This window comes from Aedes aegypti, chromosome 2 (genome assembly GCF_002204515.2).
Source record: "Aedes aegypti strain LVP_AGWG chromosome 2, AaegL5.0 Primary Assembly, whole genome shotgun sequence".
NCBI lineage: Eukaryota > Metazoa > Arthropoda > Insecta > Diptera > Culicidae > Aedes > Aedes aegypti.
Genome location: NC_035108.1, coordinates 92798567 through 92825457, shown reverse-complemented (window position 1 = coordinate 92825457; position 26891 = coordinate 92798567). Strand labels below are relative to the sequence as shown.

Sequence of the window (26891 nt, the reverse complement as noted above, 5' to 3'; positions counted from 1 at the left end):
GAAGCTTTTTGTTATTTTTTTATTGTTTCTGGGAAGCTTTTTTTGTAAGCTTTCAAATGGTGTAAAAACATTTTACGTAAGTATTATAGAAAAAAAGTTATATTTATTTGAGTAAACCATAGTTTTTGTTAATAAAAACAAGTTTTTCTTCATAGGCTCAACTTTGGCATCTCATATCTGAGTGTGCAATGCAAATCATGCCCTAATATTTTGGGGATTTCTTAGCAGACATGTTTACAATGAAATGGCGAACAAGAATTGAAATTTGGGGCACATCACTTTTTTGATTATTGGCCACCTGATAAGCCATAGTGGTCTTGGCCGCATTCACCACCAGTCCAACTTTTGCTGCCTCGCGTTTCAGGCGGGTGTACAGGTTTGCCACCTTTTCAAATGTTCGGCCGACGATGTCCATATCATCCGCGAAGCAAACAAATTGACTGGATCTCGTAAAAATCGTACCCCGGCTGTTAAGCCCGGCTCTCCGCATAACACCTTCTAGCGCAATATTGAACAACAGGCACGAAAGTCCATCACCTTGTCGTAGTCCCCGGTGGGATCCAAACGAACTGGAGTATTCGCCTGAAACCTTCACACAATTTTGCACACCTTCCATCGTCGCTCTTATCAGTCTCGTGAGCTTCCCGGGAAAGCCATGATTTTCCATAGCTCTACGCGGTCGATACTGTCATTTAAAATGCTTATAATTTGAATTAAGTCTTGTTTGCAATGTGTAACTGAATGCTAGTCAATCAGTAAAGCAAAACAAATATGTACATTAGGACGGTTCAAAATTTAAAAATGTTTGAAAATCCATTCTCTCATATCTCCATTACATCCTTACAATGTAGGTTTATATGGAAATTACCATGGAGAAACTTTGAAAAATGTTCCGAACACGTTAGTACTGGAATGTAAATACAAAATTACCATCCTAAAGTGCAAACTCATTCTTCAGACCATAATAAAAACAAATTCTACAGCGAACAATTCAATTTAACGGATAGGAGAAGAGATATTGTATTGTTTGCTATTATTTAGCTTCATATAGGATTATAGCCCTGCAAACAGCTACAAAAATCACAAACGAAATTAGCTCAAAAGTGATTTGTTTCTGCAGCAATATCCTTCATTAAGGTTTGAAGATTGAGTTTTTACTATGGGATGATAAGTTTGTGCTTACATTTCAGTACAGGTGTGACTCGGGCTCCATCCCATTACCCCGAACGCCATTACCCCGAACGCCACTACCCCGAACCCCACTACCCCGAATGGGTCACTACCCCGAACGCCATTACCCCGAATGGGTCATTACCCCGAACGCCACTACCCCGAATGAGCCATTACCCCGAAAAGTATGAGATACTATGCAGTATCTTGTTTTGCGTGCAAAAATGATGTATGGTCATAACGTTATAGAGGATTGACCATTCGATAATGCGTCTCTAATGTAAACTAGAAATCAGTGGTGTGTAAAATTCGTCGGTGAAATGCTTTCCCTTTGCTTTCTATTTTCCCTTCTTTCATGTGTCAGCTATTCTTTCGAAATATCTTGTAGGCAACTATCTTCTTCTTTTTCTTTCTGGGACAGTGCTTTCTCTCAGCTCAGTGACTACTTCCGCAGTTCAAGGGTTTATTCACAAATTTCATAACGCCAAAAATTGTCATGTTTGACACCTATCCATTCGTTACCATTTTGTATGGAAATTCTACAAATGTTGTATGAGGTGTAACATTTCGATGACAACCACCCATAACCCCCCTTAGCGTTATGAAATTTGTGAATAGGCTTCCAACAAAACAAGAATTTTATTGACTGAAAGCTGTCCTTGTCAATTTATCATTCTTGTACATGTGCCTCTAAGCTCCGGGATGTCAAGGAACTTTTTAATGCAATAAGATCCACCATCGGAGAAACTCGAACCCTTACCCTCAATATGGTCTCGCTTAACAGCTGCGTGCTCGCCGGCATTTGGACTTCTTGGTGGTGTTAATGGACCAATGCACGGGTTCACTATTTGACGTTTCAGCGGTGCCGTGTTATTTATGTGACCATGACAACTAGTGAATTCGGCACCGCTCAAACGTCAAATTAGTGAACTCGTGCATTGGTCCATTAACACCACCAAGAAGTCCAATTTTTTTTAATTTTTCCCGTGGTTTTAACAACGAACTGTTCTTCCAAATTTTCGTTGGATAAGTTAGGCGTTAATATTTCCATATGGAACGTCTATTTTTTTTTTTTTTTTGAAAACAGGATATCCTTAAGGCATTCATCAAGTTAATCCTGCTTATTCTAATAATAAATTTTCCCTTCTTTTATCTTCTTGCATTAAGGTGCAGTCAGGTCTCTTATGGAACTGCTCACCACTTTTCTGCCATCATTATTTATTCATTGTATTGAATCAAACACAACTATTTTTGTGGTTATCTTATTGAAACTCAGCTGAATGATCCCACAAACTAACGAAAGTATTACTGTAACGGTGGTCAGAGGCCCCCGTTTTTCTAACATGTACAAGTGTATTAGCGTTTCTATGCCACTATGGAACGATTGTCTATAAGGTTGGTCTTTAAACGGGTTCCATAGAACCACACTTGCAGCGATAATATCTGGTTGATCTTATATTACCATCGTTTATGAAACAAAATCTTCTAGAAGATCTTAATGCTAGGACTACTGTCGACTGACATCTAAAACTAATTGAGTGAAGGGAGTGGATAGCAGCATCCAAAACGAAAATACTACATCCTTATTTTGTGCTTATTAAAGCTATCCTTTTCTTAACTAATTCACCCTTCTTTTTGAAATAGGCTGTTCTTCAGAGCATTGCAGTGTAGCTGTGTTAATCTCATCAAAATTAAAGCACAAGCCCAAACGAAACTTAGAATGTTTTATGAAAATCTAGCTCCTCTTCCATATCCTAATATTTGAAAAATTCATTGTTAAGTCAAACATGTTTAATACTTATAAGGAATCATACAATTTTCTCGTCACCTTCTAATTACAATTAATCTCAATATGTTTTGGATTCGGGGTAATGGCGTTCGGGGTAGTGACCCATTCGGGGTAGTGGCGTTCGGGGTAATGACCCATTCGGGGTAATGGCTTTCGGGGTAATGGCGTTCGGGGTAATGGCATTCGGGGTAGTGGCGTTCGGGGTAGTGTCATAGAATCCTGACTCGATTATCCGGAGTATCGATTTTTTTTTCACTCCGGATAATCAAATCCTCCGGATAATCGAATCACTAAGAAAAAATTGTTATCTTTGATAAAAGAACTTAAATATTATCTGTTTTCGTTATTGCATTTTTATGATGCGGTGGCGTAGCCAGAATTTTTTTTCTAGGAACAGTAGAGGTCTTTACAAGAAAAAATAAAGTTTTCACATAAAACAATTTTTCAAATCCCCTTCTTCTTAAATACGTTCTAAACTGCAAAACCATTCATATTGTATATTCCAATAACAAATTATCCCAGATTTATGCATAAAAATTGAAAAACAAGAACATCAAAAAACAAATTGCGGATAATCGAGTCTAAAATTCCGGATAATCGAATCCCGGATAATCGAGTCCCCGGATAATCGAGTCTCCGGATAATCGAATCTGACCTGTACTAACGTTTTTGGGACATTTTTCAAAATTTCTCCATAGAAATTTCCATATTAACCTACATTGTCTTTGAACCATCGTTAAATCCCCATTTAGTAAGCTGAAAATTTCACATAATACTATTTTTATGGTAAGGATGGTAAGGGAGATATGGGAGATTCGATTTTCAAACATTTTTAAATCACGGAGTAGCAACTACGAATTGTATCCATGCTCATATGTACAACCAAAACGTGACCTAATTCATTTTACCTTGTCTATTGAACATTTTTCTTTTAGTCGTACACGATTAACGTGATTTGAAATGCATGACCATTATGTGAAATGTTACACCGCAATTATAAGTCAATCATAAATATGATAAATATGATAATCTCCACCCCGCAATATCTCATATCTATCTTATATCTACGTGAACCGCATCATATTGATCGTCATTTAAATATTGTGCTTCTCGGTAAAAATTTTCGTTTCTCATCACAACACATCTGTCATCCAGTTGTGCGCCAGGGTAAATTTCCTTTTATGGGCAATAAGTAATTATATTTATAACAACAGTATTTTCAATTAATTTGGGTTTGAATTCGAATGACACTCAAAATAATATTCAAAAATACTTCACATTTACATTTATTAAATATTGGAAGCATTTTTGATCGTTTTGTTCAATAAGTATAAATAATTTCAATTTAAAGCTTGAGAGGCAAGAATGGGTACTTTTACCCTTATGCGTGGTAAACAAATGATGTTGTCCAGCAGTGCATTTGTTTTGGTTCTTGTCTAGTGCTCGAGAGTATTTGAATAAGAATGAATACATATTTTTCACATTCGGTGTTTTAATCATCAGGTAAATAATCCTATCATAATGCAAATTATAGATCAATGATTGATTCATCGATATTTCTAGTTTTCTGCGACGAAATCTGTAATGAACAGTGATGGATTTGTCAGGATCCCCGAGGCTCGTTTCGCTGAAAATCGATATGGATGATATGGACTATTTTGAGAACCAGGATATAGCGGATGATGAGGAGGAATATCTGGACGTAAACCATGAAGAGGAGGAGGATGAACAAAAACTGTTCCGATTCACCGTTCAAATTTACTCAAGGAATTTCAAAGGACACAAAAAAGGGCCATCGGTGGGAAAGGTGAGCATAAACTGCAACACTGTGGAAGAAACGATGGAGCTCTTATGGAATTCTTGTGAAAGCCACATCAGACGGGAAGTGATCTTTGACACAGCTTCTGGAATCGGGACTGAACAGTATGCAGCTCACTGGGCAGAAGCAACGACACCGACTATCGAAGAAATCGATAAATTTCTCACGTTCCAGGACAAGTTTTCAAAGAGGACTTACAAGCCGGCACAGTTCATAGAGAAACCAGAGAAGCTGCAGAAATTTTTGGATAAAGAAATAAACGTCTTTGTCTACGCTTTTTCCGAGTCAGTTACCTCAGCAAACATGTATGACACGCTTCGAATTCAACTCTTGAAGCCAGAAGAAAGAGACAGAGCAGGTGCCGCTTCGAATCAGGCGGTTTCTGAACTGGTTACAGAGCTGAAAAAACTGCACAAAGCATCCTACATCTCTCAAGACGTGAACTGGGCAGTTTGGGCTTCATTCCTTTTTACCAAAGATGCTCTGGAGCGGGATGAATTGAAGCATCAAGGTCCTCCTCAGCACTTGATCCATCTCTTCAAATCGGTTCCTACTGCAAGTTCCAGAGTGCTGTCATGTACAAGGAACGACATCAAAATTGCACAAAACGTGAACGGGGGATTCAAAGAGGAGTTGGATAAGTTGACAAAGGAATTGGATCAAGTTTGCGTTATTGTGAGCTCGATGAAACTTCGACTGACAGCGCTGCGCACAATGCAAGCTACCAATGAATCTGTTTTATTCGATGTATCTGGAAGCATGGAAGTAAGCGAGGATGTCTTTGGTGCTGAACTGGCCACACAGGTTGAGGATTGTTTGGATATGGACCATCTGTAGGTGGGATACATTTTTATACGTTTTTATGGTAATGTGATGAATTAACAATAAACGTTGCAATGTTTTGTTTTACATTTTAATCAAAATTTTATTTTCAATTTTCAAACCCCATTGACTGGATGTTTTGGTTCAATCCAATGGCTGGATTGAATTTTCCCCCTGGTAAATATCCACATTTTCGGAAAACCTTGGTGCAATCGAAATTAGTGAATGAATTCAATGTATCAGAAATTGTGGTAATGATTTGAGCACTGTTCTCCACGTAGTTTCTCTGTAACTTCTTTTTACAGTATCCGAAAACAAACTCTATAGGGTTGAAGAACGGAGTGTATGGCGGAAGGAATACGACATGAATGCCAAGTGATCGCAAATACTCTATTATGTGCCGATCACAGTGAATTCGCGCACCGTCTAACACCCACACTGAGTTGACTCCTGGATGCCGAAATACTTGGCCACTGTTTGCAAATTTTCTGCAGCAATCAAAGAAACGCGATCTAGTAAACGTTCCGTCGGTCTTGAATGTTTCTAACATCCCATTTTGCCCAAGAAAACACAATAACGACACTCGAGCCTTACGATTAAACTCCCCCCGGTAAATCAATTTTTCTCCTACCTTGGCATACCCCCGAGTCCTAAGCATTCCCCTATTATCGATTGAAATCTCATCTAGAAATACTAGATTGTGGAGATTCCAATTGAATGAGCACAACTCGTTCACGAAAAAACAGATTTGAGCTTCTTTCACCTGTATCGCTCTTCTCTCGATGGCTTTCCATGTATATCCCTCGGCATGGAGAATTCTTGAAATGCTAGATATACTTATTGGAGACTGGAAGGTCTGCTCGTACTTGTGTTTCGCTTCATCTAAAAACAAAGTCGGCTCATTCCGGAACAACTTTATGATCCACTGTCGCTTCTCGTTGTTGAACTGGAGATATATCCTTTTTCTCTCTTTACGAGTCATCATGCCGCTACTCTTATATTCCCGAATCCAGTTCCCAATAGTAACCGAAGTCTTCCCGTAAATTTTGGCTAGTTGGAGCTTCGTAAAACCCAGGAAAAAGAATCCATAGAGTGCATGATACTTAGTGTTAGCACTAGCTTGTCGCCTGAAAACAGCTTGGGTGATTTGATTCATCTAAAATAAGTTGTTTATTCAATCTTCTGCTTAAGATAGTATTCAAATCCAAGAAAGAGAAACTTACCGTGTATTTCGCAGTAAAATCTTTTGAAAAGTTAACAGGAAAAATATTAAATTAAATGATTGTTTTCAAAACAAATTGGATTTGTGACCAGCTGGTCGGCTGATTTTGACGTTTTCAATTTTGTTTTTGATTGGATGCGCGCAACCTGAGTAGAGCTGCGCGTAACTGCCTGTCGCGCAACTAATGAGACGAAAGAAAAATTTTAGAAAATATTCGCAATAACACCGAACGTCACTCTCCAGCATAACACAAATGCATAATATTTCGCCCTTTCCTAGGTAGCCCCCTTCGTTTGCCGCATATGCGTTGTTCTCTGAAACGTGCATCCACAAATCAAATTATTCATCATCTCGTCATCGTCGTCGTCGTCGGATACCGGCGTTTATGCAAAACATCAGCAGTTTAAATGTCATTTATCACCGGAGGTAGTTTTCGGAATACTGGTGCAAAAATATTGCGTGACATGTCCGAATTTACCATCAAACCCGAAATAGACAGGGAAAGAGAGAGAGAGAGAGCTCTCATGATCGGTTCAAATCGTGTGTGGATGAAAAGGTGAGATGTGCCCGCTGTACCTCGACAACCAATCATTTTTGATCGGTAAGGTAGCCCCCTCTTACATCAGACCTGTGTACTATAACATTTCCCACTTGCCTAGTGCTCAATTTATCATGATATTTTCTGGTCCACCTTCACGGTGTGTCTGAAACAATTAATAATGAAAAATCACCATTGTTTCTGCTCCCACCTTTTGAAAGATATGGTACCGTGGATGGGAGTGACAATGAGTCTAGGGGTTTAACGGAAAAATATAATTAATGAAATATTTCAGCCAATAACGCTGAGATAAACTAAAGCTAATAATTTATATGCTAGGGAACATATTATAACACATCATTAATCAAAATACACACTTTTAGAAATAGTAGTTTCTGTTTAATATATCAATGAACCTGTACCTATGTTAATACTAGAGATAATTTATAACATTAAAATTCACTTGTGTATCACGGATGTGCCTTAACCTGTATTGTTAAATTAGTACTGTCGTTGGGGGTGACAATGGGTCAAAAAGGGATGTGTACGAATTATTTATTGAATAACTATTGCAATTTAACTCCAATAAACTTCAAATTTGGTGTGTATGTACTTTGGTGGTACATTAACAACTGTTCAAAACATTAAAGAAAAATATTTATTCACAGCGGCACCACAAGTGAATGAAAAATGACCCAATCTCACCCCATAGAGGGGGTTACATTGGGTCGCTGTAATTGAAATAAGTTGTTTTTGATAATATGGTTGCAAAACCATTCACAGCTGAAGAATATTGATGAAATACGATGCAAACAAGATGAAAAGATATCTAAGATGTTTCACAAGTATGATAAACCCACTTAAAAGAACGATAATACCAAAAAATTGAAGAGTTATGAGAAAAAATATGTAAACACAACATTCATCGTCAAGTTTACATAAATTTTCTATTTTTTCCCCTCGAATTGTCTTCAAAGTCTCATCCCCATTGCCATGAAGCTTATTGAGTTTCCCTAAAGATGTACTGAAACAGTGATTATTTTAATTCTTCGCAAATAGTTAAGTTTCGGAGCGACATTCCACGATCAATACATTTCAGGCAGATGTTGATGTCATAATCACGATATTTCAGTGTTCCAACTCATTTGTACTTCCAGGAGATGCTTCTATAATATGGAAACACTGATAAATAATTAAATTTAAAAAAAAAAAACAATCCATTTGATAAAATTTTACGATGATTCTGCGCACGAAACACAGTTGCTGGATTGAGAAGTTGTCAAAATGCGTTGCATTGTTATTCAATGTACGGAATCCTCAAGTAGACTAGCTTGATGTTTCAGAGATGCTGTATTTAGAATAAATAAACACATCTTAATGAAAAAGAGAACTACCGGCACCGTAAAATGTCAAAAAAGTGGACTTGCAATTTCATTTACTGTCGTTCTTGCTTGACCCAATCTCACCCCCATTTTTGATGTTTTAGACACCGTACCGAAAAAAATAAAATTTTTGTTGAAAAATCAAATACATTCCGGAAAATACGTGTGAAGTGTAATGAAAAGACTTTAAACCTTCTACTAATATAACGGTAGAGGTTAAAGTACATGCGTGATACTTTGCACAGGAGAAATTTAATGTTGTAAATTTTATCTAATTTCAACATACAAGTTTATTGATATAGTAAACAAAAACTACTATTTCTAAAAATGTATATTGTGATGAATTATGTGTAATAATATGTTCCCTAATATATGAATTATTAATTTTAGTAATATCACCGTTATTAGCTGAAATATTTCATAAATCATATTTTTCCGTTTTGACCCTATCTCACCCCCCAGACCCATTGTCACCCCCATCGACGGTAGGTTGAAGGTATTTTCAATACACTTCACTCGTATTTTTCGAAAACCAATTGATTTTTCAAAAAAAAAAATCCGATACGGTGTCTGAAAATGGAGGTGCTATTGGTTACTATGGTTCGAGTATTTAGCATTATATTAATAACATTTCTTAAAGTTGTCAATCTTTAAACTATGTTCTATAATAACAAAAACGCAAATGCTCATTATTATGGAATTTGACATTCAAAAAGCATGGCATTTAACCACCTTCTCTGAAAATTTGACAATATATTTTATTGAAAAAAACTAAACAAACTTGCTTGAAATTACAAACCAAGTTTTTATTTTAGATGCATATAGCTCCTCTAGTGCGCTTCCCAAAATTTTTAAATAACATATTTCCATATCAAACCATATCAAATCATGCACTGAAAATTTATTTCGTTTTATAAGTTTCGATAAAAAAATATCAATCTACAAATACAAACACTTGGTATTTAGTGTATGGGAAACCGAAATTTTCAAAACCACTGTAATTTTCGTAAAATTTACCATGTTTTCATCTCATAAATCTTGCTTTCGTGAAAACTAACCGTGCGAAATAATTTATCCGTCCTATTAGAACCTATGCACAGTATTGCAATTTAAATCGTATTTCAGTGTCGAAAACCTAAATACTGTCGTATTTTGAAATTCGAAGTGATAAAATTATCCTTTATCTAGAGTTTAGTGAAGTAAATAGAAACTTACATTTTTTGAACATAAATCTTCACACATAAGCCTTTCCTTTGCCCTATTATTGCGGTATACTAGGGTTCCTAGTACCGACCCCTTTTGGCGAGTACCGGTTCTACGGTACTGTCACTCTCAGTACCGGTAGTACCGGGAAAATACCGGTACTGGAAGATTATTTTTGCAATAACTTAAGGCATACTGCATTGCACAAAAAATATGCAAATTTTTCGAGTTCGTTAATAAACACAAGCTTGCTGAAGCTTATTCTTCATTTTAACGAATTATTACACTAACAAAATAACTTTATAAACTAAATATGATGTTTTGCTCAGGAAAAGTAAAAATTTCTGCGGAAAAGATGCTCAAGAAATTTTCTCGAGCTAGTTTTAAGATTTTTTTTCAGGTGCATAGTCCTCATATCTCTTGAAATACTGAAAAATATGTATTGCAATTCAAGATTTGTCTGGACCACATTCATTTAAATCTGTCCTTTAACCATCCACAGTTGACAATTTTATAGCTAATAAGGTACGGAAAATAATTTAAAATGAATAATTTATTGACTTTTTTCACCTTGCTTTTCATTCATAAAAAGTTTCAGACACGGAGAAAGATCCTTCTGGGTTCATCCAGATTTTGTTACCCATGCATCGTAAAATGTCAACAAATATTTCGCCTTGAACTGACTCGTAATACACGAATGATTCCTGTCAATCTTAGTGCCATTTTTGGAGTACCTTTAAATGCAGCGCTGTCGTCGTAAAATTTGAGTTACTTAGTCGTAATTTTGGGGGGCGTTTTTATAGCCTAGAGAGCGCTTCTACTCTTTGACGTTTTCAGGAAAATTGTCACAAGTATTTTAACACATTTTTTCACAATATTATCATTAATTTCCCCAGAAATTTCTTCAGCCCCTTCCATAAGGGTTCTTGCAAAAGTTTCTCATAAGATTCATTATTAGTCTGTCTAACCAACTCTTTAAAAAAAATTGAAAAACAATTATTTTGTTGAATCACCCAAAAATCTCTCCAAGGATTCCTTCAAGAACTCTTTGGGAGACCCTTCCAGGAGTTCTTTAACAACTCATTCTCATGTTTCTTAAGAAATTCCGTAATCTAACAGGGTTTTATTTAAAAAAAAATTCATCAAATATCTTGGCGATAACTTTTTCTCAGAAAATTTGTAAAGATTTTCTACAGAAACTGTAAATTTTTAATTAATTGAAATCACCAATTGCTAAGGGCAACCAAAAACAATTGTTTTAAAGCAATAGAAGTAAAAGAAGTAGAACGCTAGTGGCGCTGTTATCGCAAAACAGAATTATTTTATAAATACTTACTATTGTAGTTTTTGATTGTTTGTTTAGTTCCATGTTGTAGTGAAAGTTTTATTTTGGTTGATAAATTTGATTTGACACTTATAGACCCGGTACTCATGCTGTCAGAGCGTGGCAAACTAGATGTTGATCACACGAACAATAGCGACATTAGCTTTCTAAGGCAAATGCATCTACTATTACAGCATTCAGTTTCCTGCATTTACCGCCTGTCTTGTCCTTTATTTTTCGAAAATGTGAAATGACATAAGTTCGTCAAGAAGGTAAGAAAAATAATCAGATAAAAATGTAAAGTCCGTTTAAGTTCCGTTTATAAGTTCGTTTACAATGACGAGTGCTCGGTTTGGTAAGAAAAAAAATAGGTAAATCTTTGAAGTCCGTACGTGGACGCTAAGTGGTCCCTCAACAGCCCTGAAGGTAGATGACATCGCTAAATCGAGCTCGCTGCTCTAATGGAGAAAATAAACTTCTGAGCTGACCGCTAACGCGCGCTGGATAGTTTGCTACTAGTGGCTTGCCGTACTAATGTTGAGTTCACTAGAGCAGTGAACTCGATTTATCGATGTCATCTACCTTCAGAGCTGTTGAGAAACCACTTAGCGTCCACGTACGGACTTCAAAGATTTACCTTTTTTTTTTTCTTACCAAACCGAGCACTCGTCATTGTAAACGAACTTATGAAATTTCATATTTTCGAAATTTAAGGGACGGCCTACTGTCTAGGCAGGATTGTTTTGCAAAACTCATGAACCCAACATAAGCTACTTGATACCCAGTAAACACAAAATCGTATACGTTAGTGCATAACAGTACACAACTGGAGGCGATATACATACATGAGCCATAAGGCTGCATGCAAAATGTACGTATATCGCCTCCAGTTGTGTACTGTTATGCACTAACGTATACGATTTTGTGTTTTCTGGGTAGGATTAACGCATTTAAACTACTGTATTGAGTATGTCCATCTGAGTCTCGCGAAGTTTTGGCCAACTTCTCACCATCCCCAGCCCTGTTCAGAAATATTGGAAATAAATTATAAAGTATTACCAGCTTTTTTTAAAACATCCTTTCGTAAATTTTCACAGAGTTCGTCTAGGATTTTCCCTCGAAGGCTACAAGTAGTTTATTAAAAAAATAGAGATATTTTTCATGAAACAGATGTTTAAATAGGCTTTTCAAGAGATTAACATCTCATTGAGGGAAGCCCTCAACAATTTTCTTCAGGGAATTTATAAGGAATTTTACCTCTCTTTACCCTTTCATAAATTCATCCGGCAGTTTCTTCAAGAACTTCTCCAGGGATTACTCCAGTGTTCACACTAGAATTCACTCTATCAATAGCTGCAATTCTTTAGAAATCATACTAGAAATTCATTTATATCTTCGAGAAGCTCGAAGGTCTTATCCAGGAAAGAAACAATTGCTGCAGGATTTTTATGAATGTTCGTATCTAGAAGAATGTTCAAAGGAATTTACAGTAATCATAAAATATAAGCCACTTTTAGAAATCACCTGCATACTGGATTTTAAATCGAGGATATATTATCGTCAATCAGCGTTATCAGCGCAATACTTGACATGATGGAACAACCTTCCAGTGCAATATAACTGAAAAATTTAGATTGATGTCCTACAGGGCGTTGCAATACTCATGACCTCGCAAATATTCATATTTATGTTTATTAGACAGTTTCACAAAAATCAAAATTTCTGGGATTCAACCAGTCACCCCCTAGTCCTAGCTGCAATACTAAAACAAACTTCCAGTCAAATTTTCATCCAATTTGGAGAAGATTAGGAGGTGCCTCAAGACGCATTTGTGTTTTTTGACTATTTTTTAATTCAAATATTCTAACGAGAATTTGGAAAAAAGAAAATCAAAATAAATACCACTAGTTGAACGTATTATTAGTACTTTACAACTTCTGAGAACACTGTATGCCGATTAGAGATGGTTTTGACCTCATAAAATTGATTTCTGTTCATTAAAGTACCTGTAAAACAAACATTTCTCTACAGTTTTTGTTCTACAAGATTCTTAACCTCATGCCTAATCATAAAAGTTCAACCGTAGTATCATTCCTTTGTTATTTCTGAACATTATTGTAGTACATCATTTTTGTATCCGAATTACAGATAAATTGTAAAAAATCGTCGGAAATACGACATTCCTCATTCCCATGCATTTAGAGCTGCTGCCAAATGGCGCAATTGCTGACATGCTACAAAATTGAACATAGTAGCTTTGCTTTTTCAATGATGGATGATGATTGAAGAAAACAGCTATCAAATGTCATCAACGCAGTCGTGTTTCAAACAACATTCGCATTTGATGCCAAGCAATTACATATGTGATATAGCCCCGAGGTTAAGCTTCTCGACTACCGATCTTGAGGATCGGAGTTCAATTATGATTATTGTTTTCGAGTGAAACCAATTATTTTCACAGAGACGAATGCCCCGTCAGGGAAAAGTCTCTTAAAAAGAAAAAAAAAGTGAAACCAATGTTTATTATATGCAGCATAGAAAAAGGACTAAAGGCGCAAATCACTACTTTCTCTTCATTCACTTAGAAGTGGGAGATTTTTGTGATTAAGACTCAGACACAAGATGCACTTTTGAACAATGAATCGTGATGAAATTTTTTGGCCTCAGGTCATTTGGTCCATGGCAAAAAAAAACACTCTAAATGAACTCCCGTAATCAAACTCTGATCCTCAAGATCAGTAGTCGAGAAGCTTAACCTCGGGGCTATATCACATATGTAATTGCTTGGCATCAAATGCGAATGTTGTTTGAAACACGACTGTGTTGATGACATTTGATAGCTGTTTTCTTCAATCATCATCCATCATTGAAAAAGCAAAGCTACTATGTTCAATTTTGTAGCATGTCAGCAATTGCGCCTTTTGGCAGCAGCTCTAAATGCATGGGAATGAGGAATGTCGTATTTCCGACGATTTTTTACAATTTATCTGTAATTCGGATACAAAAATGATGTACTACAATAATGTTCAGAAATAACAAAGGAATGATACTACGGTTGAACTTTTATGATTAGGCATGAGGTTAAGAATCTTGTAGAACAAAAACTGTAGAGAAATGTTTGTTTTACAGGTACTTTAATGAACAGAAATCAATTTTATGAGGTCAAAACCATCTTTAATCGACATACAGTGATCTCAGAAGTTGTAAAGTACTAATAATACGTTCAACTAGTGGTATTTATTTTGATTTTCTTTTTTCCAAATTCTCGTTAGAATTTTTTGAATGTAAAAAATAGCCAAAAAACACAAATTCGACTTGAGGCACCTCCTAATCTTCTCCAAATTGGATGAAAATTTGACTGGAAGTTTGTTTTAGTATTGTAGCTAGGACTAGGGGGTGACTGGTTGAATCCCAAAAATTTTGATTTTTGTGAAACTGTCTAATGTTTATATTTATTCACCAGGGCGTTGATACAACTTGAACATTTCGATTAAAATCATACAGGGCTATAGCATGCTCTTGACTTCGCAAATTTACGTGATGTAAGATCAAAATTAACCAGGGCGTTGACACAACTAGGAAATTTCAGTGTGTTCATGACTTCGCAAAATATACGTGAAAAAAGGTTAGACACTCCAGGGTGCTGATACAACTGGAAAATCTAGTTTGATGTCCTACAGGACGTTACACTACTCATGACAGCTCATGACCTAGCAAGTTTATATTTACATTCATTTATGTTCTACAGGGCGTCAACATGCTCATGACCTCGTGAAGATCAACGTGAGATAAACACTCCAGGGCGCTGATACAATTAGAAAATTAAGATTGATGTCCTACAGGGCGTTGAATTGCTTATCTTGCAAATATTTATATTTATTCACCAGGGCGTTGATGCAGCTAGGAAATTTCGATGAATGGATTTAACAGAAAAATTTACGCAAAAATCTATGGAAGATCATCCAGGGTGCTGAAACAGCAAGGAAGCTAACGTCCTAAAGCGCGTTAATATGCTCATGACTTCACAAAGAGCTACGTGAGTTGCGGTTACATCATTCCAGGGCGATAAGGTGATTAACCTTATCGCGCAGGAATGATGTGACCTTAACTCCAGGGCGCTACGCAGAGATCTACGTCAGATAAGACTAAATTACACTAGTGAATTGATACAGGTTGACAATTTCGGTTGATATCCTTCAGGGCGTTAAGAAGTACTTGATCTTGCAAACATGTATTACAAAACTGTTTTTTTTATATATTTGAGCGAAACTTGTAAGAAAAGTCTTGGCAGAAACTTGGCAAAGAAAGCTCCCAGTTAATAACTGTGGAAGTGCTCATTGAACGCTAAGCTAAGAAGCAGGCTCTGTCCCAGTGAGGAAGAAGAAGAAGAAGATTATGGCTTCTAAGCCCTCCCAAAAATACGATCCTGTCTAAAAGCAATAGTTTTGAAGTTATTCTAGTTTGCTCATGAATTCGATGTTTTGAAACATTACGGAATGGTACATACATAGATGCAGAATTGTCATTTTTCTCGTCAATAACGGTTTCAGACACTCCGTGCCTTTCAATATTATTGGCGCTGTTTACGAATCTTTTAGCGGATCCATACCGTTTATCCGCTAGAGAGGGATATAAAACTTGGATTGAGTGTAGTTCAATTAGTTTTAAAGTACCTACGTGGTTGTATGAACTGTCAATTATATGATGATTGGGATCAAATGATCGATTTGGGACAATTCTTCTTCTTTTTTCTTTGTAGCTTTACGTTCCAATTGGCACAGAGCGTGCTTCTCAGCAGTGTTCGTATGCGTATATTGTTACTATTAATTGAGAGCTTTTTTGACGATTGATTATTTTTATATGTGTATATCGACTGGCAGGCACGAACATACTTTATACCCTGGAAGACGAAGAAATTTCCTTTACAAAAAGATCGTCGACTCACAATCGTAAGCTTGGGATTGCTACGGGTTTACCGTAACAGACTATTTGGACATCCCTTAGAACAATACCGGGCACAAAATTGTCACACTACAGAAGAATCGATACCACCCAATATCTCCCAAAAGGAGTTGCTCACTTTGCCTTCACTTCTCCCAACACCTTATGCGGCATGTTCGGAATACAATTATGCGCTGTGTGTTTAACCTACGACTGGTCTGAAATTAGCGCAATTTATTGGAATCCAAAAATAACTTCCATTTCAGAAATCCTCGAAAAAAAATCATCCGAAATAAACAAATCGACTCCCAACTAACAAGCCAACGTCCGAAATGTCTAATGCCAAAACGAATTTGCACCGCTGCCTGAATGCTGCTTGAGATAACCCACCCCACCGCGGGACCACTCGATTGATGAACTATTTCTGATTTATAACCATGCGTAGCCTAGCACTATGTAGCTACACATATGTAGCTACCTATCACATACTGACATTAACACGCATGGAACCACCTACCCCAACAACATCCCACTAAGCAACTGAGTGGGGAGAGTGAGTGAAGGATGAAGCAACTCACGACGAATTGTTATTCTTTCCACACTGGAGTCTGATAACTTTCCGATTAAAACCAATAGACCCTGGCGCCTTCGCCAAGCAGGTTACTCGGGCTACTCTGCTCTTTCCACCCGCAGAGGAAAAGTTTAATTTAGAAACAACAACTGCAGCACACACTATCACTTCTAGGGTGGGCTAAAAATTGTGTGGAATATTCTGAACAATCGTTCTTATTTTATTCTTCTAGCGAATATAGAGCAATTTACCCAAGTTAAATTTTAGATTTGATGATGCATTATTAGCGGTATTCGAGGCCAATTTTTGAAACTGCTAATAAATTTAATTGATTAAAGGTCGTTGAACTCAAAACTTAAAAGAATATAGTTTCATGATCCTCTAAGAGTATAAATGTTGTTCATAAATTTTATGAATATAGAAGTTGTTGAACTCGACTCTTGGTAGTAACTGCATAGGTAAAAAGGGTGAAATATCATTTGTTTCGCTTCACTGACGGTCTATACTCATTGGCCTGTAATTCTTGGATAACCTTAAACAGCAGTCTTTTAACTCAAATCTTGGTACAGTATAATTAAATAAATTCATAGTATTTTGAAAACTTAGATAATTTTTTTTTCTATCTTTATTAACGAGATTTTTAGCCCTGGGCTAGTTCATCTCGGGACCAACGGCTTTACTTCCCTTCCGAAGGAAGTCGTCACAAATGAAATTTTTTGGTGACTATCTCGGGGATGGGATTCGATTCCAGGTCCTCGACGTGAGCGGCGTGTGTTCTAATCACTACACCAGGTCCGGCCCCAACTTAGATAAGGCAAAATCAATAAGAAGCATTCAAATTACAAACGCATAACGCTATGTTCAAACTAATAAATTACCTTAGGCTAATAAATAACCTTGTGCATAATCCTCCGAAAGATCACTGGTTACGCTTCTAGATCTGAAGGCTGAATGGAGTTCATTTATAACAATAAAACGTTAAACTTAGCGTAAGAGTCCACTAGGGAGGTTCAAAATTTAAAAATGATCAAGATCCAATCTCCCATATTTTCCTTACAATCCTTACCATAAAAATAGAGTTCTGTGAATTTTTCAGCCTTCTATATGGTGTTTTAAAGGTGGCCCAAAGACAATGTAGGTTTATATGGAAATAACTATGGAGAAATTTTGAGATATATTCCAAACACGCTAGTACTGTAATGTAAGTATAAACTTTTTATCGCATAGTAAAAACTCATTCTTCAAACCATAATAAAGAAATTTGCTGAAGAGAGAAATTAAATCCGACGGATAGCACAAGAGATATTAATGAGTTTGTTTGCTATTATTTAGCTTAATATGGTATTATAGCCCTGCAAACATGTACACAAATCCCAAACAAAATTAGTTCAAAAGGGATATTTCTTCAGCAACATCCTTCATTAAGGTTTTAAGAACGAGTTTTTAATATGGGATGATAAGTTTCTACTTACATTACTAGCGTGTTTGGAATATTTCTCCATAGTAATTTCCATATAAACCTACATTGTCACCTCCTCTAAGCATCTAACCTCTAAGCATTGTCTCTTCACACGCGTTGCGGACTCTGATACCTCTTTGGTTGAAGCATTGAACATCTTCCTTGATGGTTAGCCCGATGGGCGTGATGCACATGGCCTCTACAGAAACCGTTCGGCATGCGCTTGCTACTCTTAATATATACATCTTTGACTATTTTTACTTGTCGACCGGTGGACATTTACAAAAATTTCAGAAGTCCTCGTAAATCTAAACATATGTACGAGTCCATTGTAGCTAAAACAAAGTCATTTCGTTGAAAATTGCCAAAATGGCAACATTTTGAGTTTCTGACTTTTTGCTGGGTAGATACGGGTCGGAGCATTTAACCACATGCACCTAATTATTACTAGCCCAAACTAAAATAATATTTTATACTATGGACATCTCTATAACAATGCACGCTTATATAAAATTCATAAGTAATAAAGAAAATAAAACACTAGTCAGCGTAGACGCGCACAGGATAATTTATTAATAGTGGCTTTTCGTACGCATGTTGCGTGCACTAGAGCAGCGAGCTTGATTTTGCGAATGAGGGTGCGTAACACCTGATACCTTCAGGGCCGTTGGGGGACCACTTAGCGTCCACGTACGGACTTCAAGTTTTTACCTATTTTTTTCTTGCCAAAACGTGCACTTTACAATGAAGAACTTATAACATTTTGTATTTTTGAAAAATAAGGAACGGCCTAGTGCACTGCTGTCAACTCTACTTCCTCCATCGATTCGTCATAGATCACTAGGGTGTCTAGGGGAGTGAGCTCACACAGCTGCAGCGGTACTTTGAGGCGATGAAGTGTTTGAGCGTTTGGGTTATCGCTTCTCAGCTTACGCTGTTGAATGCATTCATCACATCCAGAGTGACAACCGCGCAGTAACGGATGCCGCTCCTTTCATGCTCAATTGCCACCTCAGCTGTCTGAACAACCGACTGGATAGCGTCCAGAGCAGGGATTGAATCCTGAGAAAATTGAGAGAATCTCTCACGTATCGCTCTCTGTAACTATCATAACATGCTGGACATTATGAGAGACTGTTAATCGTATACTGCTACAAGTTTGATCAGATTGGGGGGATAGTAGTGCATGATAAAACCCCTCTAAACATGCTTCAAGCCTGGGGGACACTGTTGTTATTGGAAGTTCGTGGATTGTTTATCGTGCCAGTAAAGAAAAACACCTATCCCCAACGGTAAACAAGCGAGAAAAATGGATTTTATCATCGCTCTCTGGTTGGGGCTCTCGCTCGCTGCTTCCATTTATCAGACTTGTTACACCTTGCGATACAATGACGATCGTGGACCGCAACAGATGGGATGTTTTTCTTTGCTTGCTTTGATCGTGCTTCATTCTCAAATGAGAGCGAATTCTGCAACGCCTGGTCCAGAGTAGATTTAGGGAGCCGGATTTAATTCTGGGCGCTTCTAAATCACTTCGGCAGGGAGATTTTTTGAAAGGTACTGAGATAATATTTGACCACAATACTTATGCATCGTATTGAAGTGTGCTACTTTTCCCCGAATGTCGGTTTCCCGAACGCCGGTTCCCCGAATGGCCCATTTCCCCGAAAAGTGGCTGCAGTTCAAATAGGTGCTAGAATATTTCAGTGGCAGGATGGTGAATTAGAAAGAACGATAAGCAATCAAAAGAAGTAGGTATTTGGTCATTCTCGACTATACACATGTTGCCAAAAATGCTGAGGACGGTAAAACTCATAAGAACCGCCAATCAAATAAAGAAGGGTGCATATCAGATGACCAGTACCGTTTTGATTCATATTACGGACAGCTTCAAATTCCGGACACTCTACTTTGTATGGGAAACATTTCACACGAAATGTTTCAATTTTTGCCGTTCAAAAGTTCTCAATTTCGAGGCTCGTTTTAGTAAGCTTTTTCCATAAATATCTTCGAAAATTTATAATGCCCAACTACCTTAGATGTCTCTTTAGTGGTTTGACGATTTCAATTGATGATTTGACTGTTCCATTAATGATTATCATGAGCTGTCCGGAATTCGATTCAAAGTGTCCGGAATATGAGGCAAAAGTGAAGAAGCGTCCGGAATAAGAATCATGAAAAGGCCACACATTTTGATTTATTTAAAATTATTCAAGTTGCGGAAGCGTATTCTTTACCCACCATTCAAAAGATAAGGGCTTCCTACGCTCGATAGCGCTAAGGAATCAAACAGAATGATTTATTTTGTATGCTCTATGTTGGGTTATACTTCACTGAGTTCTTAAGTGTCCGTAATATGAATCAAAACGGTACGTTCACTACCCTGAAATGTATGAAGATATGACAAATACAGGGGATAGGCAAAATGATAGAGATAGGCCAAAATTTGCCCAATTTTAAATGATCATAACTTTATGAAAAATGGATGAATTTTGGATGTAATCGGAAGTATTCGATTTGGTATAATTTCAGGAACCTGCTTTGCCATGCATATTGGCCACCGGACATCGGAGAGGTTCTGGATTTTCCGAGGTCATGTTCAAATGGCATTTTGTCTATCGCTTGTATTTTTGTGCGGTGTGAAGTTGTACCTAGATGTTTGCAATTTTCCTAGAAACTAGAACTAATAGGAAGTTAAATGCCGCCAATTGCATTAAGATTTGTTGAAAATTTTCAGAAGTATGGCCATTTCCGTAAACAGTTCCCAAAAATATGGTCAGCCATGTTTGTATTTCCTATCGTGTATATATTATCCTGAACTATAGGTATCCCAATGAGCATCAAGTTTCAAGATGATGCTTTCGGTAGCATATTCAGAACTATTAGACTACTGACCACTCTATTTCAGGGACCTTGGGGGAAGTAGCCATTGAGGAAAATGTTCAGAACCATATCAATATGGGCATCAAACTTCAAGATTTTTGAAGGTGATGCTTCCAGTAGTATTTCCAGAACCACCGACTGCCATGGCCACTCGTAGGTGCCAGCTGCCCCGGGGGATGTGGCTGAATCAAAACATATCTGGCATTACATCATTATGGGTTTCGAGTATCAAGATTTTGGAAGGTGATGCTTCCAAAAGCACTTCCAGGACCACCGGATGCAATGACCACAATTTCGCACATGTACGGAATCGCATCAATATGGGAAACAAACTTTAATATTTTTAAAATTCATGCTTCCGGAAGCAGTTTTAGAATCATAGTCTACCATGGACACCGTGCAGTAGGTTCCATGTGCCTTGGAGAATGTGGAGCTTTTTCAGAACCACAAAATATAATAAACGCTATAGTAGATTCCAGGGATCCCTAGAGAAGTGGCCAATTCGTAAAATTACCACATTTCTCAGGGCATTTGGTACTTGCTTAAAGCGACCACATGTCTCGAACATTGGGGGGGATCTTGTTCCCAATCAAACATTATTCGTCTTGGATGTGTATTCTACAAACATTTTAGGTCTAAATCATGATCTAATTTCTCAGTTTAGTCAAACAATTACTTTTGACGCAGTAATATCATGTTGAAAATTGCGTTGTCCCGCGAAACGCGGGACGTCTGGTCACCTTATACTTGCTATATAGTGGTCATAGCTGCCGGTTGTTCTGGAAATGTTCCCGACCTTCAAAGATCTTGAATTTTGAAATTTTGATACACTCTTAAAAATAATGAAAATTACGAGTGACGTAAACCTATCCGCAATTGAATATTTTGCAACTTAAACTAAAATATGACTTAAAATTTTGTTTCAGTTGACGTAGCTTAACATTTCAATGTAAAATAACCTACTTTTACAACATGTTAAAAAGTAAACGACAACGCTTTGAATCTAGGTATTTCAAGCCGTAAAAATTTACATGAGGCTTATTTTTCTGTTAATTAACACGTAAATTTACATGATAATCAACTTGTCTGACGATAGCATGCAAACCAGAAGTCTGTTTTCAAACATGGTCGGTACAAGACGTCGCGAGTTATTTCGTTCGCAGTCGATAAATAGGTGATCAGTTTTGATTTGCTGGGAATTGGAAAATACAATGATTTCTGCAATTAGTGACGATGGAGTATGTTACATGATTATAAGCAGTGCGGTAGTAATCGCGTTGATGGGGTACTCCGAATACTAACCAAAAACAAAGTAACTTTGTGAAATTAATTTAGCTCAGGTGCCACAATTTCAATGACACGGGTAGTTAATTGTTGAAAATCTACCCTAGTGATTGTCGCGACATAGAACACATGATTAAAGTGTAGCTATTTGTATTAAGAATGATTATATTGGGCGGATTTCAAATGGATTGTGTGTTCCCTATATGTGGCCAACTCTGTGAAATGAAAATTTGTGTAGTGTTCTCAATTTCTATTCGGTGGTCGAAGACGTTAGTGCGGTTCTGAAGAGAATCTCGCTGCTGGATAGTAAATATGCAGTACAATATATTTACCCAACCTTAAAGAGACAAATGATGTGATTAGACGGTAAGTGTTTCTATATTCTACGCTTATTAGCTTCGAAAAGTACAAAATTGCAAAAGAAAACACACGGCATGAAGTGAAATCTAAAGGGATTTACTTTTACATCATAACGTAAAAGTAAGGCCTCATATATTTTACGTCATGTCGTGTGTTTTTTTTTTGGGTTGTTGGTCTCATGTAATTTTAGGAAAGGATGTAAATGTGAGTCAAGCTTCTCGCTTCTTTTATGTGCATCTATAAAGACTTAAAGTTACATGAAATTTTCGAAGAGTGTACCCATATTAATATGGTTCCAGGTATGTTCCTAATTGGCCACTTCCCCAATCTTAATGCGTCCACCGGCATTAAACTTCCTCTTAGTTCTAGTTTCTAGGAAAATTGTAAACATCTATACAAATTTTCACTGCACAAAAATACAAGCAAAAGAAAAAATGCCATTTGGACATGACTTCTAAAAATCTGGAACATCTTCGGTGTCCGGTAGCCAATATGTATGACCGAGCATGTTCCTGAAACTAGACCAAAGCAGGAAACTGCTTTCGGTTACATCCAATTTCATCAATTTGTCATGAAGTTATAAGCATTTGAAATTGAGCAAAATTTTGCCTATCTCAATCTTTCGCCTATCCCCTGTATGAGTGCAAAATCCATTTTGGGGAAATGGGCTATTCGGGGAAACGGGACATTCGGGGAACTGGCGTTCGGGGAAAGACATTCGGGGAAAACTAGCACAACCAAACGGGTCACATGGTGGTTTCACTGTCTTTGATAGTAGTACCAATTTCTGTCGCTCTCATATATGTTGTCATTTGTATGGCACTCTCAAAGAGTCAATGCCTTCCGACTACTGCTGATCTGTAGTATTTGTTTGATATCAACGGATGAGAAATTTTTACCGAAAGTTCGACTAGATAAAATAGTAATAAAATCCGTTTGCAAAAAGAGAAATTTATTACAATTTTGTTCACTTTTTTGCATGAGCGAGTTTTTTCGAGAATTAAACGGGATCTACTCCAAGAGTTAAATTGAACACACTTAACAATCACACAGCAATTAATTAATAGCAAAATCAACTGAACTATTACATGAATAAGAAGTAGCACATCACATCGTACTCAATATCAACAAATTGTAACAATAAAATAGAATGTAAATCTTGCGTTATATAAATGAAGTATAAATAAATTAATAAATAAATCTTTTCACGAAACCTATTATGCAACAAACATTCGTTGGCTATCCAGGATTTAAAATTCAAACTAAGGTATATTGTAGGCTTACGGAAGAATCTGATATTGTTCTCTAAGGATAGCCATATATTGTTTATCTGTGAGCAGTAGAAACCGTAGATGATAAGGAAAATGATAAGAAATAGACATAAGATCGTATGAGCCGTAGCGCTTGAGCCTACTCTTCCCCCTAGAGCGTTGCGTTAAGGCTTTGTCCACGTAAAGGCCTGTTTTTTTTTCAAATTCTCAATGCACTCAACACACTCAATGCACCAACTATCAACTAAAGTATAGCCTAAGACTCGCTTTGCCTCAACACTTAACTAAAAAAAAACTGTACGAGTACGTTCATAATTCTTATTCTGTTTGACATCACATCCTCGCTGGGATAAAGCCTGCTTTTCAGTTTAGTGTTCTTGAGAGCCTAAAAATTAAGAAATTTCCATTACGAAAAGGTCCTGGACCAACCGTGAATCTAACCCAGACACCTTTAGCATAGCAAAACCACGAGGCTCAGGAAGAGCCCTAACATCCATAACTTATAATGTTTATATCTCTTTTGGATTTCTTACTGAGGTTTTTATTGAAAAATTCTACCGATATCTGACGCAGTGGTCGTTGGTAAATTTCTGCGAAGATTACTAGCGGATATCTGACAAGGTTCTTGGAGATTTTGTTGCGAAAATTTTGACTAACTTTACCAACAAATAGTTGGCTTTGAAACAACCCATTGGGAATCCATAGGGAATTTCCACAGCACCTTCTATAGCTGTTGATTTCTGGTGTAATCTTTGATATTATCCTCAATAAACTCATGGGAATATTGTTGACAAATAATTAGCGGGATTTAGAATGGTCCCATGTAGGGAAGATGTATTCTTGGCACAGTTTTTTAAGCACATGACATATTATGTGACCACAACCCGAGCAGAAGAAAATAACTACTGAATACCAAACTGAGGTATTCCATCCCAAGTAACACCAAATACATCTTTTTGTGCAGCATTAACGATATATTGTTATATTGAAGCTCTATTTGAGTATTATATAACATCTAGTGTTATATATGAGCTATAGTACAGTATTCGAAAATCATGTCATGCAAGATCATGAATTGGAAATAAAACAAACGGTCTAGGTATTATTATAGCTTCATGAGCGTTAATATAACTTTTTTAAGATTTATACCGCACATGTTTACGTTATCAAAACGTATGCGCTAAAAAAGTATTTTGAACTTGGTTTCAATAACATTCAAACACCATGGAGATGCATTACCATCAAGCAAGTTGTTCATATTGACCCGGGCCTTTCTAACCCACTCCCGTATGACGATCAAAGTTTTGAACCTTAATTTTTAAGGTGACAAAAAGACAATTTTCAGCTGGTATAAACTTTACAAACCATTTTACACCTAGCAAAGTGGAGGCTATCTTAGCACTTCGCACGACTTTTCTACACTTTTACAATCAGACATACGATGCCACAAAAATTTGATGAAAATTTAAAAAAAAACAAGTTTTCACCCGATCTCGAACTCGTGACCTTTGGGTTCAGAAGTCAACACCTTATCACTACACCACCAAGTAATGCATAGTTGAGGCGAGATTGTTCACCAATATAAATGCAAGCATTCTATACAGTAGCACATGCTCTGTTATTCTTTAAAGTCCATCGTCATCACAGCTGAGCTACAGCGATTGCATTCGATGCTATTCGAGATTGACATATGATGTGTTACAACTGTATTATGATCCTATTGAAAAACATCTTGGGGTGAAATACAGTCATTGTAAGGTTTGATGATTACAAGTTGCCTCACAAGGTTCAATCAAAAAAACATATGTTTCTGATGCGTATTGAATACGTTGATTATACAAGTATATGACTTCATTACCTTTCTTGAAAATGAGATGCTAAGTAAAACATCAGTAGCGCATTATTAACACCTGTTTGAGCCAACTTGATGGTTTGAGATTTATGTATGTTATTTTTACGTCTTAAATACGTTGTTCAAACTAACTATACTAGCGCTTCAATTGCCACGTGGCACGTACGAGTGCAAAGTAAAAATTTGCCGGGAGCAACATTGACGGTCCAAAAAATTGCCACGGCACAGTATATAAAGTCGTTTGGTTTATGCTGTCCGAATGTTAATTTGAGAAGTTAGCGCAATAAACACATTGTGAATATACACAAGTAGTGTGTTATTCAGGGTTCGATTGATATTAATGTGGACGCTACTTAGTAACGTAATTTTCATAGTATAGTTTAGAATATTTAATCGATAAACATCCGAACATTTTTTGACGGCACTGCAGGCTTCGTGAGAAGACTCCATATTGTGTTTCTGACATTGGGATTTGATCCGCTGCAAAATTCTATGATGGAACACATATTTTTAGGATAGTTTGTTTTGTTTTTCCATTTCATTGAGGCGCATGAATTAACAATTAATAAAATTGTGCATTTCACAATAAATCTGGAGCCGCACACAGTTTGAATACACTGTTGGGAATTAACAGAAGAAAATTTAATAATCACCATAAGCAATTCGTGAAGAGAAAAAAAATCGCTTTCATTATTTTGATTTTGTTTTGAACTGATGCTATCAAAACAAAAATAGATGTAATTTGTAAAACAATACATCTTCTTAGCTTCAATATAACAAGTAAGTATTAGTGATGCTATGTAATACATCTTTAACACATAATTGTATGTTCTAATGATGTATTGGGAAACATCTTCTATGACATGAAAGATGTTTTATAAGCCGCCATTTTTTGCGCTGTTTCGGTGATATAAGTGTACAAAATAAAGTTATCCATATTCACCACAAAACATACCAATTTGTATGAATCAAGTATTTTATTCATTTATAAAACAAGTTGT

General features: G+C 36.7%; 2 protein-coding genes across 4 annotated transcripts in view; one reads left to right on the top strand and one right to left on the bottom strand.

Annotated features, from left to right (window-relative positions):
* The window catches only part of LOC5574708, a 212707-nt gene that overhangs the window by 111245 nt on the left and 74571 nt on the right, over nt 1-26891 (bottom strand). The window lies entirely within an intron of this gene.
* On the top strand, nt 4358-5908 carry LOC110675780. The gene is made up of 2 exons (XM_021841548.1): nt 4358-4462; nt 4523-5908. The coding sequence occupies exon 2, from the start codon at nt 4554-4556 to the stop codon at nt 5613-5615; it is 1062 nt and encodes a 353-aa protein (XP_021697240.1). The 5' UTR covers nt 4358-4462; nt 4523-4553; the 3' UTR covers nt 5616-5908.

What these genes read in the sequence shown, in the direction of transcription:
- LOC110675780 (XM_021841548.1), top strand. Translation starts at nt 4,554, where the DNA reads ATGGATTTGTCAGGATCCCCGAGGCTCGTTTCGCTGAAAATCGATATG.